General features: G+C 44.6%; 1 protein-coding gene across 2 annotated transcripts in view; it reads left to right on the top strand.

Moving 5' to 3' along the window:
* Positions 1–12,724, top strand: part of MLXIP (MLX interacting protein) — a 76,024-nt gene extending 63,300 nt beyond the window's left edge. For both annotated transcript variants that reach the window (XM_061603432.1, XM_061603431.1), the window contains 6 exons: positions 2,099–2,211; positions 2,790–2,891; positions 4,008–4,135; positions 5,501–5,624; positions 7,667–7,796; positions 10,792–12,724. In XM_061603432.1, coding sequence (XP_061459416.1) covers positions 2,099–2,211; positions 2,790–2,891; positions 4,008–4,135; positions 5,501–5,624; positions 7,667–7,796; positions 10,792–10,907 — 713 coding nt within the window. In that variant the 3' untranslated portion in view covers positions 10,908–12,724. The remainder of the gene's footprint in view (positions 1–2,098; positions 2,212–2,789; positions 2,892–4,007; positions 4,136–5,500; positions 5,625–7,666; positions 7,797–10,791) is intronic.
* Positions 12,725–13,777: the final 1,053 nt, after the last annotated feature.

Raw genomic sequence — 13,777 nt, 5'->3', positions numbered from 1 at the left:
AAGCCATTGGACAGGCCAGATCTCTCCATCTCTATCTCTCTCTCTCTTTGTCTCTCACTCTCTCTCATACCCCCAAACTGCTAGGGCCATGCCAGACATGCAACAGTTTAATGTATGAAGCAGCCATATACCATGTCAGACTATTTGTCTGTCTAGCCCAGTATTGTCTACTACTCTGATTGGCAGCAGCTCTTCAAGGTGTTGGGCAGAGAGCAGCCTTTCCCAGAGATCCTTTTCACTGGAGACGGCCGGGACTGAACCTGGGGCCTTTGGCGTGAAAACCACATGCTCTGTTAAGCTGTAGTCCCTCTCTGAATTTTAGTATGACCCCATGCATGTGGCAACATGTACACACACTCGGTATCTTAAAGGAACATGGTGGTCAGGACTTGGGTCTCAGGACAACAGAGAGTAGGAAGGAGAGGAACTGCAGGTTGCCCATTGAGGAATGAAAATCGAGAGACATGGATGCTCTAGAACGAGTGGTTTTCAAGCTTTTTATTTATTTATTTATTATTTATTTACTTCATTTATACCCTGCCTTTCTTTTTTCATGAAACCCAAGGTGGCTTACACACAGTTCCCAGGCAGTCTCCCATCCAGGCACTGACCAGACCTGACCCTGCTTAGCTTCAGCAGGGAGCTGGCCACATGTGGCTTCAGACCATAGTCTTAGGTTCAAATTCAACATTCTACATTTTTACCTTAGGCTCATGTTCATTTGTGCAAGCTTAGTGGACTCTTACACTGCTTTTTGCAGAATGAGAGTACACCTAGAACACACCCAGTAATCACTCATTGCTGTGCATTGGTGGGGAAAAGGTCAGTAATGGCTGTCATTTTTAAGGGAAGCTTGTCTATTACTGAGTGTCCTATTGAGAAAAACACTGATAAAGTTCCAAGAAACTTCAGATTGGCCTGGTTCGCGCATAAGGTTATAAACTATGATTTATTAAATTATGCTTTAGCTTTATGTGTGTGCCCAGCCCAGCAGGTGGCCATGTGCATCCAGTGTTGTGGGCGCAAACCTGTTGAACTCCCTCCTGACTGAGATTAGGCAGGCACTCTCCTTGCTGAACTTCAGTTGCATGACAAAGACTTTAATTTTTCAGCAGGTAGCTTTCTGTTTTTCTTGTTCTCTGTATAGTTAAAAAAAAAGTTATGTACACCACTTAGAAATTCTGAATATTAAGCAATATATTAAAATATCTGAAATAAATAAATAATATAATAAGCTATGGTTTATTAACTGTAGTTAAAGGTTGCTCATTAACCGGAGCTTGTAGTTGATTTATATACCTTTGTTAGCATCTTAATGTTATGTGCAAATCTGGACTCCTCTTTAACTATTAAAGAGTTAAAGAGCTGTCACCACCTAAAAGCTACAAAGCCACAAATAAAGAGTGGCAAAAAAAATGCAAACTGCTCTCAAGGTTGGGGTGCTGGTGCTGGTGCTTTTAACTATTTTGTGATGTTATAAACCAAGTTTTAGGTGAGCATCTGCCAGATGCCTCAGTTTTAACTATGCTTAATGTAAGCTATGGTTTAGCATTATCTGCAAAGCAGGCCATTGCATTGAACTAAGTATGCTAACTAGTAATTTTAGCTGCTGCTTTAATTAATTAATTAATTAATTTTAGTATCTATATATTTGTTTTAAGGTTTTATTGTCTTGAAATTGCCTTGATTAAAAAAAAAATTGGAACAAAATAAAACAGAAAACAGCCATTCTAGTATAGTAGGGCCCCACTTATACAGCAGGTTAGGTTCCAGATCCCCACCGAAAAGCAAAAAGCACCAAAAAGCGGATAAGCTGTAGCGCGGGGGTCTGGAACCTAACCCTCTGATCACTCTGGAGGAAGAGAAGATCAGCTGAAGAGCACTACAGCTGATCCCCTCCAGTGAGATCAGCTGGAGAGCGGGGAGCTCCAGCCTCCCCTCCAGCTGATCGTCCCACTGGCGCCATATTAGTGGAATGCTGAAAAGCGGGGTGCCGAGGAGCGGGGCCCTACTGAATATCACATCAATAGGTTGTTGTTTGATGATTTCTTGTCAGAAATTCCTCTTGGACTGATTGTTGGTTGTTTCTTTTTCGAAGGCAGGGACTGTCAGGTGTCGCCATGTCCTTCGGAACTCAGCCAAAGCCCTCAGTCCCCACAGAACAGCTGCTCAGGGAAAACTGCAACCGATTCTCAGATGTCTGATTTTAAGGTTTGTGTGTTGGCCCTTTGTGGTGTCTTTATTGGCCTCTAACAGCATTAGTGGCCTGGAGGAATTGGGACAGGTTGAGTGGGTGGTTGTTTATACAGTAGCATGATTCTTTTACAAAGACTGAGGATGGCTCACTGCCTCAAGGAGCTTACAGAAAGAAATAGAAGTAGCACTAGCTGGGGTTGATGAGAGCTGTAGTCCAAACCATATGGAGGGCATCAGGGTGGCAAAGGCTCCGTTAAGGCTAGAGGACATAGAGACTGCTCTGAAGTCTCCACCCTGGTTGTTCCTGAGCCCAGTAACCTCCCTGTTCCCTCTCTTTCCTCCTCCTCCTCCTCCTGTTAGTTCTGTTTGTGTTGCCTGGCTGTCCCTCGCCTCACTCACAGGATCAGGTCTCTGGTCTTCCCTTTGCTCTTGGGTGCCAAGGAGCTGGTATTGACACTGGGAAGGGGCCCTTCCTAAAGAGGAAAGGCCTGGATTTTGCTGCCACGTTAATTTAGCACCATTGTCCTGTTGATGGTGACGATGAGGCAGAAACAGTGGAAGCAACTGAAACAGCCCAATCTTTATTGGTACAGAGTCGCAGGATGAAGCATATTTCAGCAGAACAGAAGCGACGGTTTAACATCAAGATCGGCTTTAGCACCCTAAACAGCTTGGTGTCAGCAAACTCTAAATCGGTAAGCTGTTTTGGGGTGGGGATTCCTCGCCCTCTCTCCGCTGCATCTCACCCACGCCAACACAGGTGGCATCTGCCAACTCAGAATGGGAAGTTCTGTGCCAAGAATAGCTTGATCTGGCAACTGGAATAAATTAAGCAAATGTGCATTATTGGAGGTGGGAGTCATATTTGTATTAATTTCATCAGTTCTACCATTTAATAATTTGCATAGCTTATTTTGGCTTGGCTAGTCACAAGGATGAGCTGTTCAGGCTACTGAAACCCTAGCCCCAATCACTGGACATTTTATTCTGGTCCACCCTTCTAGCATCTGAGATTTGAAGCATATATTTACATCCATGAGGTCTAGAAGCTTGATTTCTCTTGTCAGTGAAAGCTGCCCTTCTCAAGAGGCTGAATTCCACGTCTGTTTCCACAAGGGTTCTGCACTCCTATGGAATCATAACGCAGATATGGCTTTGCATATGTGCAAGTGAACACACATACACATACACCAGTGGTTCCTGGTCCTCCTTCCTTTGCCTTGAGCCTTTGTAGGCACCTCCTGAGGGCAGTGAACATGGTTTTCTCCCCACATGTTTATGTACACAATAATCCTGTGAGCTAGATTAGGTTGACGGTGTAACTGACTGACTTGGTCTCCCAGGGAGCGTCACAGTTGAGTGGGCTTTTGAACCCACATCTCCTTGGACCTAGTCTGACACTGGCCACATTCACACCAGACATTTATTCCACTATTATTCCACTTTAAATACTCATGGCTTCCCCCAAAGAATCCTGGGAAGTGTGGTTTGTGAAGAGGGCTGAGAGTTGTTAGGAGGCTCCTATTTTCCTCAGAGCTACAATTCCCTGAGAGGTTTAACAGTCAATCCCTCTTCCCAGGGGACTATGGGACTTGTAGCTCTGTGACGAGATTAGGAGTCTCCTAACAACTCTCAGAACCCTTCACAAGCTACACTTCCCAGGATTCTTTGGGGGAAACCATGACTGTTTAAAGTGGAACAATGGTGGAATAAATGTACAGTGTGAATGCAGCCACTCTGCCCACATCGGTGCACTGGCTCTCAGGTGCACTGAGATCCCTCACTGGGAACCCTTTTTATGTCTGCTGCAGATCAGCCATGCCCTCACCCTCCAGAAGACAGTGGAATACATCGCTAAGCTTCAGCAGGAGAGATCCCAGACGCAAGAGGAAGCGAAGCGCCTCCGGGAAGAGATTGAGGATCTGAATGCTACCATCATGTGAGGGTTAAAAGTCCAGTGTGCAGTCCCTCTCTCTCCACCTCCCCCCCAATCTGTCTCTTTTTTAACCAGAGTCAAGGGGAAAATCCCCACAGTTAATAGTAGGTGTCCATTTGGCACAGCATAGGTCCAGTAGCTGCTAGTCATTAAAGGAGGTCAGAATAACAGCCAGGAATTCAGGAAATCTTGGAATGGGGGCATGTTGAACTCCCAGTAGCCTTGCTTCTGCAGAAACTTGGCTGGTCCCAGTGCACATCCCAGTAAATGTTCCCTGGTACCCAGGTGTCATGGACTAGGTGTTGCAGGTAGCAGCACTTCCTTCTTTCTTAAAAGTAAGACCACCAAAGGTCTATTTAGTCCAGCATTCTATGTCACAACAGCTATCTCTAGTTGGATCAGCCTTTCCCCAACCTGGTGCCTTCCTACCCCTCAGTGGGTCAGGTGGGTGGCCATGAGGCAGAGGTCCTTCTCTGGTGGCCCCATGGCTATGGAATTCGCTCTGCTGGACCTGTGCCAAGTCTCTACCTGGAAGGCGTTTCAAACGGCTCTGATCTTTTTCAACTGGCCTTCCAAGCATGATGTTTGTTAGCTGGCAGGTGGTCTGATTCAATTAATGTTCTCTCCAGTTCTGTCTTTTTAACATTCTAAATTTTGTACTGTTTTCCCATCTTTTGTTTTGCTTGTAAGCTGCTTTGGATGGGCATTTGCCCAGAACAGCAGCCTAAAAATATGTAATAGAGGTAGCAGTTAATAACTACTACTACTAAAAGTAATTTTCACAATAATCAGAGACGTCTCTGCCCCAGCATCATAAACTCGGTCACTGATAAAACTGATCATGTAATACCCATCAGTAATCAAAACATTAAAATCATTCAAAGCCCTCAGAGAAAAGAAAGGTCTTTTGGTGCCAAAAAGATGTTAATGTGGGCGCCAAATGAGCCTCTTTGAGATGATCATTCCATAAGCAGGGGGCTACCACTGAAAAGGCATTGTTTGGATGAGGTGGGAACAGAACAAAGCATGTCTCTTTGGTCCCCTTTTTGGTTTTATATTTTTCTTCAGAGGGTGCTTGGGGACTTGATATTGCAAATGAGTCCTTGGCAACAGGTTTTTAAAGCTTTTATTGGATTGTCTATGCAAAGGGTAAGTCTGAATCCAGTGGGGGCAGGGAGGGGAAGTATGGGCTGGTGTTTTGATGCTGACAACGTTGTGTGGGCGCTGCAAAAACCTTCCATGCCTGAGAGTACCAATCCCACCATAAACACCCATCTGGAAGCCCCCAGACTTGCAGTGGAAATGCATCTTCCTTCCTTAGCCCTTTTGAAGGGAGGGAAACGTTTGAGTCATCTTCTTGTTCTCCAGATCTTGTCAGCAACAGCTTCCTACTACGGGTGTTCCCATCACTCGGCAGCGTTTTGATCAGATGCGGAGTATGTTCGAGGAGTACGTCAGAAGCAGAACCCTGCAGAATTGGAAGTTCTGGATTGTATCCTTGGTCCGTGTGTGCCCTGCCCTGAGTCAGACCCTTGGTTCATCCATCTCAGGACTGTCTGCTCGGACCGGCAGCTCCTCTAAGGTGTCTTTTTAAAGCAATGGAAACTCTTTGGCTGCAGTTGCTGGGAACGGCAACTGTGCCCTTCTGTGCTCTGCTGCTGAATTAAGGGCCTTCCCTTAGCGTAGCACAAGAGCATTGTTGTTGCATCAGGTCCAGGGCTGTCCATCCCAACGTTTTGTTGCCAGTGCCAGCCAGCTGTTGGTGCCCTGGTATAGTGCTTGAATATAGGACCCTTGCATCAGAATGCCAACTTATAGCAGTTTTAGCAGTTGAAGTGTTTTAGCAGTTGAAGTGTTGAGCTGTGCCACTAGATTGCCCCTTCATCCGTCATTCCTCATGGTCATATGACACCCCCCTCCATTCCCATCTTGCGGATGTATTCTGCCTCCGAAAGCACCTCATAGATTTTTTCTGGGGGTGGAATGGAAATGGACGTGGGCTGGTATCTGAGTGTGAGGGTCACCAACTCTGGAAATGAAAGCTGTGTGTGTCACCCAGAAATTACTCTAAAGGCAAGCTGGACATTTTGTGCTCTTTAGGCGTAGGATTTTGCTGCATCAGTGGGAGTGACAACTCATCAGAAGCCTTGATGCTTTGAGATATAGTGGAGTGATGGGAGGAGATTCTTCAAACTTCAGCTAAGTTTATAACTGCTCGTTTCCTGTGATGTATATCAGAGGCAGCTCTGAAAGGAAGGGAACATTTTTCTTGTCATCGCACTCTCTTGTTTTGTTTCAAGGCCTTGTTTGTGTCATGTTCCACATACTGGTTCAGCTTGTAAGCCTTGAACACACATTGCATGCAGGACTGGCCCAAAGCCAATAGTGCTGCCCTAGGTTGGCACGTCTTGAATTCTGAATCCCCCCCAAGTAGCTGTTGCTTCTGCCTGTTGGAAGCTGTGGGGCCTGTCCCAGCCATTGGAGCAACAGGGTCAAAACCTGCTCAAAAGTAATGCACGGGAAATCTCTCTGTGCACACTATTTGTTTAGAACATTTGTTGATTCCCCTCCCCCCCAATCAGTGAAGTCCGGTGAGCGTTTAATAACAAGTACAAACAGTAGAAAAGACTGAAAGTACAAACCAAATACTAAAAACATTAAAACACATTAAAAGTCCAGCAGAAAGAATCCATTCCAAAGGCAAAAAAAAAAAAAGCCCAGTTCTGAAAGGCCTGGGAGAATAAAAAGGCGTTTTTGCCTGGTGCGAAAAAGAACGTAATGTAACAGCCAGGCAAGCCACATTGGAAAGGGTTTTCTGCAGTTCGGATGCCACCACCAACAAGTACTGGACTGCATAAGCAGTGCTCTATTGAGTTACCCATGAGCCCAGTATCCCCTTTTAACAGGAGGCAGCCATACTCCTTGCAGTCAGGGCAAGGGATGCCTTCTTTCCCTTTTGGATTTGTCCCCTACGTTTGGTGCCCTGAAATTCAGAGGCTGGATACATGGAGGTTGTGTTTACATGCCATGGCTGTAATCCCTGTTGACTGATCTGCCCCCCTTCAACTCGCTTAACCCATTTTGAAAGAAGCCACCTGCGGCCATCAGCACGTCCTGTGGCAGTGTGTTCCATGAGTTAAATCTGCATGGCATGAAGACCTTTTGAGAGCTGCAAGTTAGGAAGTGGTGCAGTCACAGGGACACCACAGTTTGGAAAAAACCGAAGGTCACCTCTGATGCAAAATTTGGTGGCTTCTGCAGAATCCTGTGGGTTTTATTCTTGTTAAGACTATTATCTTAGTCCTTACAGTTCTGGAGAAGGTTCTGAAAACACATGAGGTTTAGGGGTTGTTAAAGTGGCTCACATATTGCCCCATTTTAAACCACTGTATCTCCTAGTCACACAATTTAGCTGCCATTTCTGCCCCTCACCCTAGATGTGTGATGGACTCTAGGCCAGTTGCTGTTATGCCTTTCTGTTGCAAAATGTGCGTGTGCATTTACTCTCCCCTTAACTCTCAAATTGCTGTGCAGTTCAGCATCATAATTAAACCCTTGTTTGAAACATTCAATGGAATGGTGTCCACAACCAGCTTAGAAGAGCTGAACCAGTCGGTGTTGGCGTGGGTGGACCAGCACTGCTCCCTGCCCGTCCTGAGGCGGAGTAAGTAAAGGCTCTTGCGCTTGATGGTCTGTTTCCATAGCAGCAGCTGAAACATCAGAAGAGTCTAAATCAAGGCTCTATCTCAGCCTTCCCCAGCCTGGTGTCCTCCAGATGCCTTGGACTACAACTCCCATCAGCCCCAGCCAGCATGGCCAGTGGTCAGGGAAGATGAGAGTTGTAATCCAGCAACATCTGAAGTGCACCAGGTTGGAGAAGACAACTCTGTTTGCGCTTGAAAAAAGAAGTCATCTTTGCAATCTTGTGGACACATTTTGAAAATGGGCTTTCTTTCTTTTGTGGGCACAGTTTATTCCACTTGTTACCCACAGAAGAGCATTGAAGCTCAAGCCCTGAGCTCTGGTAATCCTGCTTAACTGCATCACCACCACTACCGTCATAGCTTTCATTAGATGTGGTCCCAGCCTTAGAGCCAGGGTCTGCATCAAACATTTGAGCAGTTTGTTTGTATAGACTTGAGAGCACAGTGACCTCTAAGGTGATTAAAAGAAAAGTGCTGGTCAAGTGGTTTGAATATTTGTGAATTTCAGCATTTTTTCTCAAATGGGAATTTCTTTTAAGAAATGCTAACATGCTATGGGCCACTGGGAGCCCCAGAGAACAGCAGAACCCTGTATGCTCGTTTTCTGAGTGTGGATCCTCATGTAGCCAAAATAAGAGGGTGACTGGAGGAATCTGTGTTCGCAGAAGAACAAAAAAAAACAGTGGGGGGGGGAATGGCTTGGAGATGGCTGAGCATGCAGTATCAGGGTGGGAGTAGGGAATAGGGAGAGGGGGGATGGTTTGGGAATCCTGGAAGGAAGCTGACTAGAATGCTAAATAGGAGCACTCTGCACTGCAATATTTTGATGCAGATCCCACATGTATACTTACAAAGTTACAACAGGTAACAACTGGCTCCATTCAAGATGTCATGAAACACCATGGTTTATTGGATAGGAATGAGGTTGTGCAAGCATCGAGCTCACATGCTTCCCTCTCCTCTCCTCCTTTGTCATGGACACAAGAAGGAGATCAGACTTGTTCACTTCTGTTTTTTATTTACTGCGGTTTGTCACTTTCTCCAGACCCAAAAATTGTGTTAACTTAATGGCTTGAAACAAACCAACTTCATATCGTAAGCTATGAAGCTGGCATGTTTCAACACACCACAGTAATCAAGATAAGCCAGAGATATTTTATTCAACCAGGTACAACTTTATTTATGTAGCCCAAGGCGGCTTACAAAAAACAAAAACAGACGTAGGGCCTGTGTGTTAAAAACTTCTCAACCAAACACCTGGTGATATTAAAAAAAGAGTTTTAAAACTATCCACAGTGAGGTAGTTGGCCATATTTCCCCAGGGCAGGAGCTCCGGAGTTGGGAGGACACAATGGAAAATGCCCGGTCTCATTTTGCCACCTTCTTAACATCTTGGGGGTGGGACCACAGGCAGGGCCTCTCCAGCTGACCTCAAGGCACGAGGTGAACAGTATAGGAAGAAGCACTCCTTTAGGCACTCAAGTCCCACATCAATTAGAGCTTTATATGCTAATAGCAAGGCCTTAAATCAGGCTCAGTAACTCACAGGCAGCCAGTGCATGGTCTTAAGAATTTTCCAGGCTGTCCTTGATAGCAACCTGACTGGCATTCTGCACCAGTTGTAGTTTCTAGACTGTCTTCAAAGAAAGCCTTGCATACAGTAATCTCTCTGGGATATTATTAGAGCATGGCTCTCAGAGGCCGGGCTATCTTGGTCCAAGAACAGCTACTGTTGGTGTGCCAGCCATAGCTGGAGAAAGGCACTCCTTACCAATGCAGCCATCTGCAGTTCCTGTGAGAAGTTGGAATCAAGGAGCACTGCCAAACTACACACCTTCTTTGGGGGAAGTGCTATCCCCCAGACCTGGAAACCATCAATCCACAGTACCTTTCCCTTGCCAGGATTCAGCCTCGGTGTACTTGTCCTCATTCAGCCCATGACTAATTCCAAGCACTCATCCAGCACCTGAATAGCCTTTCCTGAATCAGTTGGAAAGGAGAGAGAGTTGGTGTCGTTAGCATACTGATGGCATTTTACCCCAAAACTCCAGATGACCAATACTATTTAGCCCATTGATTGTATGGAATCGCTGCTGTCAATATGTTTCAATTTTTTTATATTTCTCCACAATAACAATGATTTTTTTTTTAAATCCAAATTAACCATAGGCTGTGTTTACATGTTACAAATCATGGCTTATTGTGCACTAGCAAATCCCACCCACTGTACTCTTCCCTACTCCTCCCTGCTAGCATTGAGAGGAAACAAACTAACCCTTGGCTTAGTGTTACATCGGAACCAGGGACTGTGGTTTGTTTTGCTCAAATAACCATGATTGGTAAGCCAAGGTTTTTTGTTTGCTTATCAGTCATGGTTTGTTTGGAGTGAAATAAACAGAGATCTCCGGTTTGAATGTAATGCTGAGTCAGTGGTTTGTTTCCTTCCAGTGCTAGTGGGGAGGTATGAAGTTTATGGTGGTTTACCATGATGTGGAAATGCTGGCACAGTTTAGGGTTGAGACATCATTCTAAACTGTAGCTAATCAAAGAGAAGCAAAAGCTTCCAGTCTCCTCGTTGCAGCCATACTGGGGGAGTGGGGAATATAGACTTATTCCCATAATGATTAAACATCACTTATCACAACATCCAAACTCAGCAGTTTTGTATAAATTGTTAGAGAATTGTTTTAGTGAATGGTTCAGTGAAACCCCACACCCTCTGTATTGCATAAAAGAGTCCATTGCATTGGATGTGAGCCAAAGTTGAGTACTTTTATGATGGGATTGTGTTGCAAGAATCTCTTCAGTGCAACTGATCACATGTAGCATGTGCATCTTAGCATGTGTTGTCTTTGTTGGAATTCTTCTGAAACCAAATGTGACCTCACGTGGCCTCCTTTTGGCAATCGCAAGTAATTTGGTGTATTCCTTTTGCATCTGTCTTCTCTATTTCAGTGGTTTTGAGCCCTCTTCGGCAGTTCAGTACAACCACCTCCATTCTCTCTGACCCGTCGCGCTTGCCAGAACAAGCCACTGAGGCAGTGAGTAAGCTCAACAAAACAGAAACCTAACCAAAGACAACAGTGTGAGCTCCTCAAGCCACAATGAACATCCAAGCCTTACCAAGACCTAGAGACTTCCTTGTGGTCGATTCAGCTTCCAGCACATGGACCATGGGGTGGGGTGGTGAGCGAGGAGCCAAGGGACAATTGTTTCATGCTGTGCTTGGGTTTGGTCAAACGGGAAACCCAACTCAGGTAAAATATGCAGGGTGAGAGACCTGCACTCAGCAATAGAAGCAACTCCGTCAATGCAACATACAACATATCAAAATATATGCAGCGCTAATAATTTTCTGCAACCTGACCTCAGGCACCAAGGCTCAGAGGGGGACGTAGAGGGCATGAGGAGCCATGTGTCTAAAGTACTTCTGGCTTTGATAATTTTTTTTGTTATTACTGGGTTTTTGCTCTTTACTGTTCAAACCTTAAAAGCTGAAGTCCAGGAACCAAAGACCTGTGCATTTGCACAATGGTTTAGCAGGTTTTCCCCCCCACCATAGCGAAGGGCAGACCACTTTTGAAACTGAGTTGACCTATGCATCCTGTTGAGGCATCTGAGTAAGAACAGGACCCTAAGCTAGATGGGCCATTGGCCTGATCCAGCAGAGATCTTCTGAAAGGGGGGCTTGCCTCCCATCAGGCAGTTAGGTGTATCAGAAGTAGCTCTTGGGATCCTGACCAATGACTAGAATGAGAAATACATTCATAACCAATGGAGGAAGTAGAAATGTTTTGTGACGGTACAAAAAATTTGGCTGAGTTTTATTATTACAAAATCAGCTCTAGTTTTACAACCTTTGGGAAGCCAATAAATGTTAACTTACCCACCCCCCTTCCACTGCTGACTTCAAGTGGCTAGGTCAGGAAAAGTTTCTCTCTAAGATGTACATTCTATTCTTAAACAGAGATCTTTTCACCCTTTTGCTAGTTTAAGCACTAGAACAGCCAGTCCATTTCAAATGGCTTACAAACAAGTTGACAAAGGTTACTAGCCCTCAAACAAAAGTTCAGTAGCCTGCCCACCAGTACATGCCTATAGTGGCATGCTGATGGCTTTGGAGAAAAAGCTTAACTCTTCCAAAAAAAAAAAAAGCAAAGCTTTCCTACATAGTTACTCACCTTCCCACTGGTGAATGATGGCTGTTTACAAGTCTGTGCTGCAAAGCACTTGATTGAAAATCTACATAATGCTTGACTGAGTGCCACAAGAGAGATGTGGACTAGTTTTTTCACATTAGGGTAATATGTTCTAGAAACAGGATAAGTTCAATCTATTAAAGAGTCACTTCTTGTTATTACCACCCTGCTCAGCCATAATGCGCTCAGTCCATTAAGCAGGGAATCACTTCAAGCTCTGGTTAACATTAATCAAGATTTAAGGCCAGCAGAGGGAATTTGTAAATGAGATGCAGGTGTTTTGGTGGCAGTGTCCTACAGCCTCCCATCAGCCATTGCGCCTGCTGGGAGTTGTAGTCCAAAACATCTGGAGGATACGAGGCAGATCTATATCATCCTTCTGTTTCTCAAATACTTGCTCAAGAAGCCAAGTAATTAGGGCTTTCACTCAATTTAAAAAAATCCTTAGTTGATAAATTGTCTTTGGTTTAACCAGTTGAACTGATTCAATTTGTATACGAGTAAACCTGTAGATGGGGAAAAAGCATACATTGTTTTTAGATGATGCCTGTGTCATCTTATTGGAGGTATCCCCTCCTATGTATGAGGAGAAAGAGAAACACCTCTTAAGATGGTGCGTGCCATCTGCATGTTTTATCATGTATAATGTATTGACTGGTCCATGACCGAAATAAATTCATTCTATTCTATTCTTCTGTACAATGTAGATACAGCCATATTTCAATCTGCTGCCCAATTAATCAGGGCACTTTTTGGTCTGTCAAAAAGGTGTGGTTTTTTAAGAATCAATTAACATAATGCTTTAATTGTTTAAACATTGCAGCCCTACTAAGTGTTTTTGAATTTTATAACAGCTAAACATACAATTCAAGTTTGGCACAGCTGTCATACCCCTTCCTGTTTTCAGGCCCATTTCAGCTTGATGTAGTTCATTTAAAGTAATGATTTTTTTAATGCGTGTGGTCATCTGTTCCAGAAGAACTGTATGATACTATGCAGGAGACTGTCCAGATACTGTGAATCAAATTGGTTATCTAACTTTTATTACTCCAATTGTCTTTGCACTTAACATTTTGCTACACACTCGTTTAAAAAAAAATCTAGATTTTCTTTCTAGAAACCTCCTTTTTTCGATCTAGAAGGTTGCCAGGGGGCTGAATAACCCAGGGCCGCTTCTTCCTCCTCCTCAGAACTAGTCCACAATTCCTAGCTGTACCTCAATAGGCAGGAGGAGGTACCAGCTTAGTGTAATGCCAGCTCCTGGTTCCTTCCTTCAGCCCTCCAGCACCTCCTTGGGTATAACAGGTGCTGGTTCCATCCCTTCTTCCTCCATAGCAGGTGCTGCCTCTGTAGATTCAACTTTTTCAGAATACCCTCTGCAGGCAGTCTAGTGAACCTTGCTTCTGAGTCACACTTGTGCATATAACTTCTCTTGAGGAGTATTTGAAAACTGACTTGCTTGGGAAATTTGGGTTTTCCCACCAATCATTCCCTAAAAATGCAGCAATAATTTTGTCCCATGCCCTGCCAAGAGTTATGACTAATGTTGGATTGGAGCATCAGTGGCCAACATCTTTAGGCTTGCAAGGACTGGCCAAGTGATTTGGGGGGTTAATTGTTCCTACAGTGGGGCTGCACAACTAGCAAGCACCTTCCCCTCCCTTCCTCCCGGAATAGTAAAATAGGTCTGAAGCTTGTGAACCATCTTACCTCATACACACACACACACAAAATGTCCCAAC

This window comes from Rhineura floridana, chromosome 19 (genome assembly GCF_030035675.1).
Source record: "Rhineura floridana isolate rRhiFlo1 chromosome 19, rRhiFlo1.hap2, whole genome shotgun sequence".
Lineage (NCBI taxonomy): Eukaryota > Metazoa > Chordata > Lepidosauria > Squamata > Rhineuridae > Rhineura > Rhineura floridana.
The sequence above is the reverse complement of the archived record's forward strand: the minus strand, read 5'-3'. Positions and strand labels throughout refer to the sequence as shown.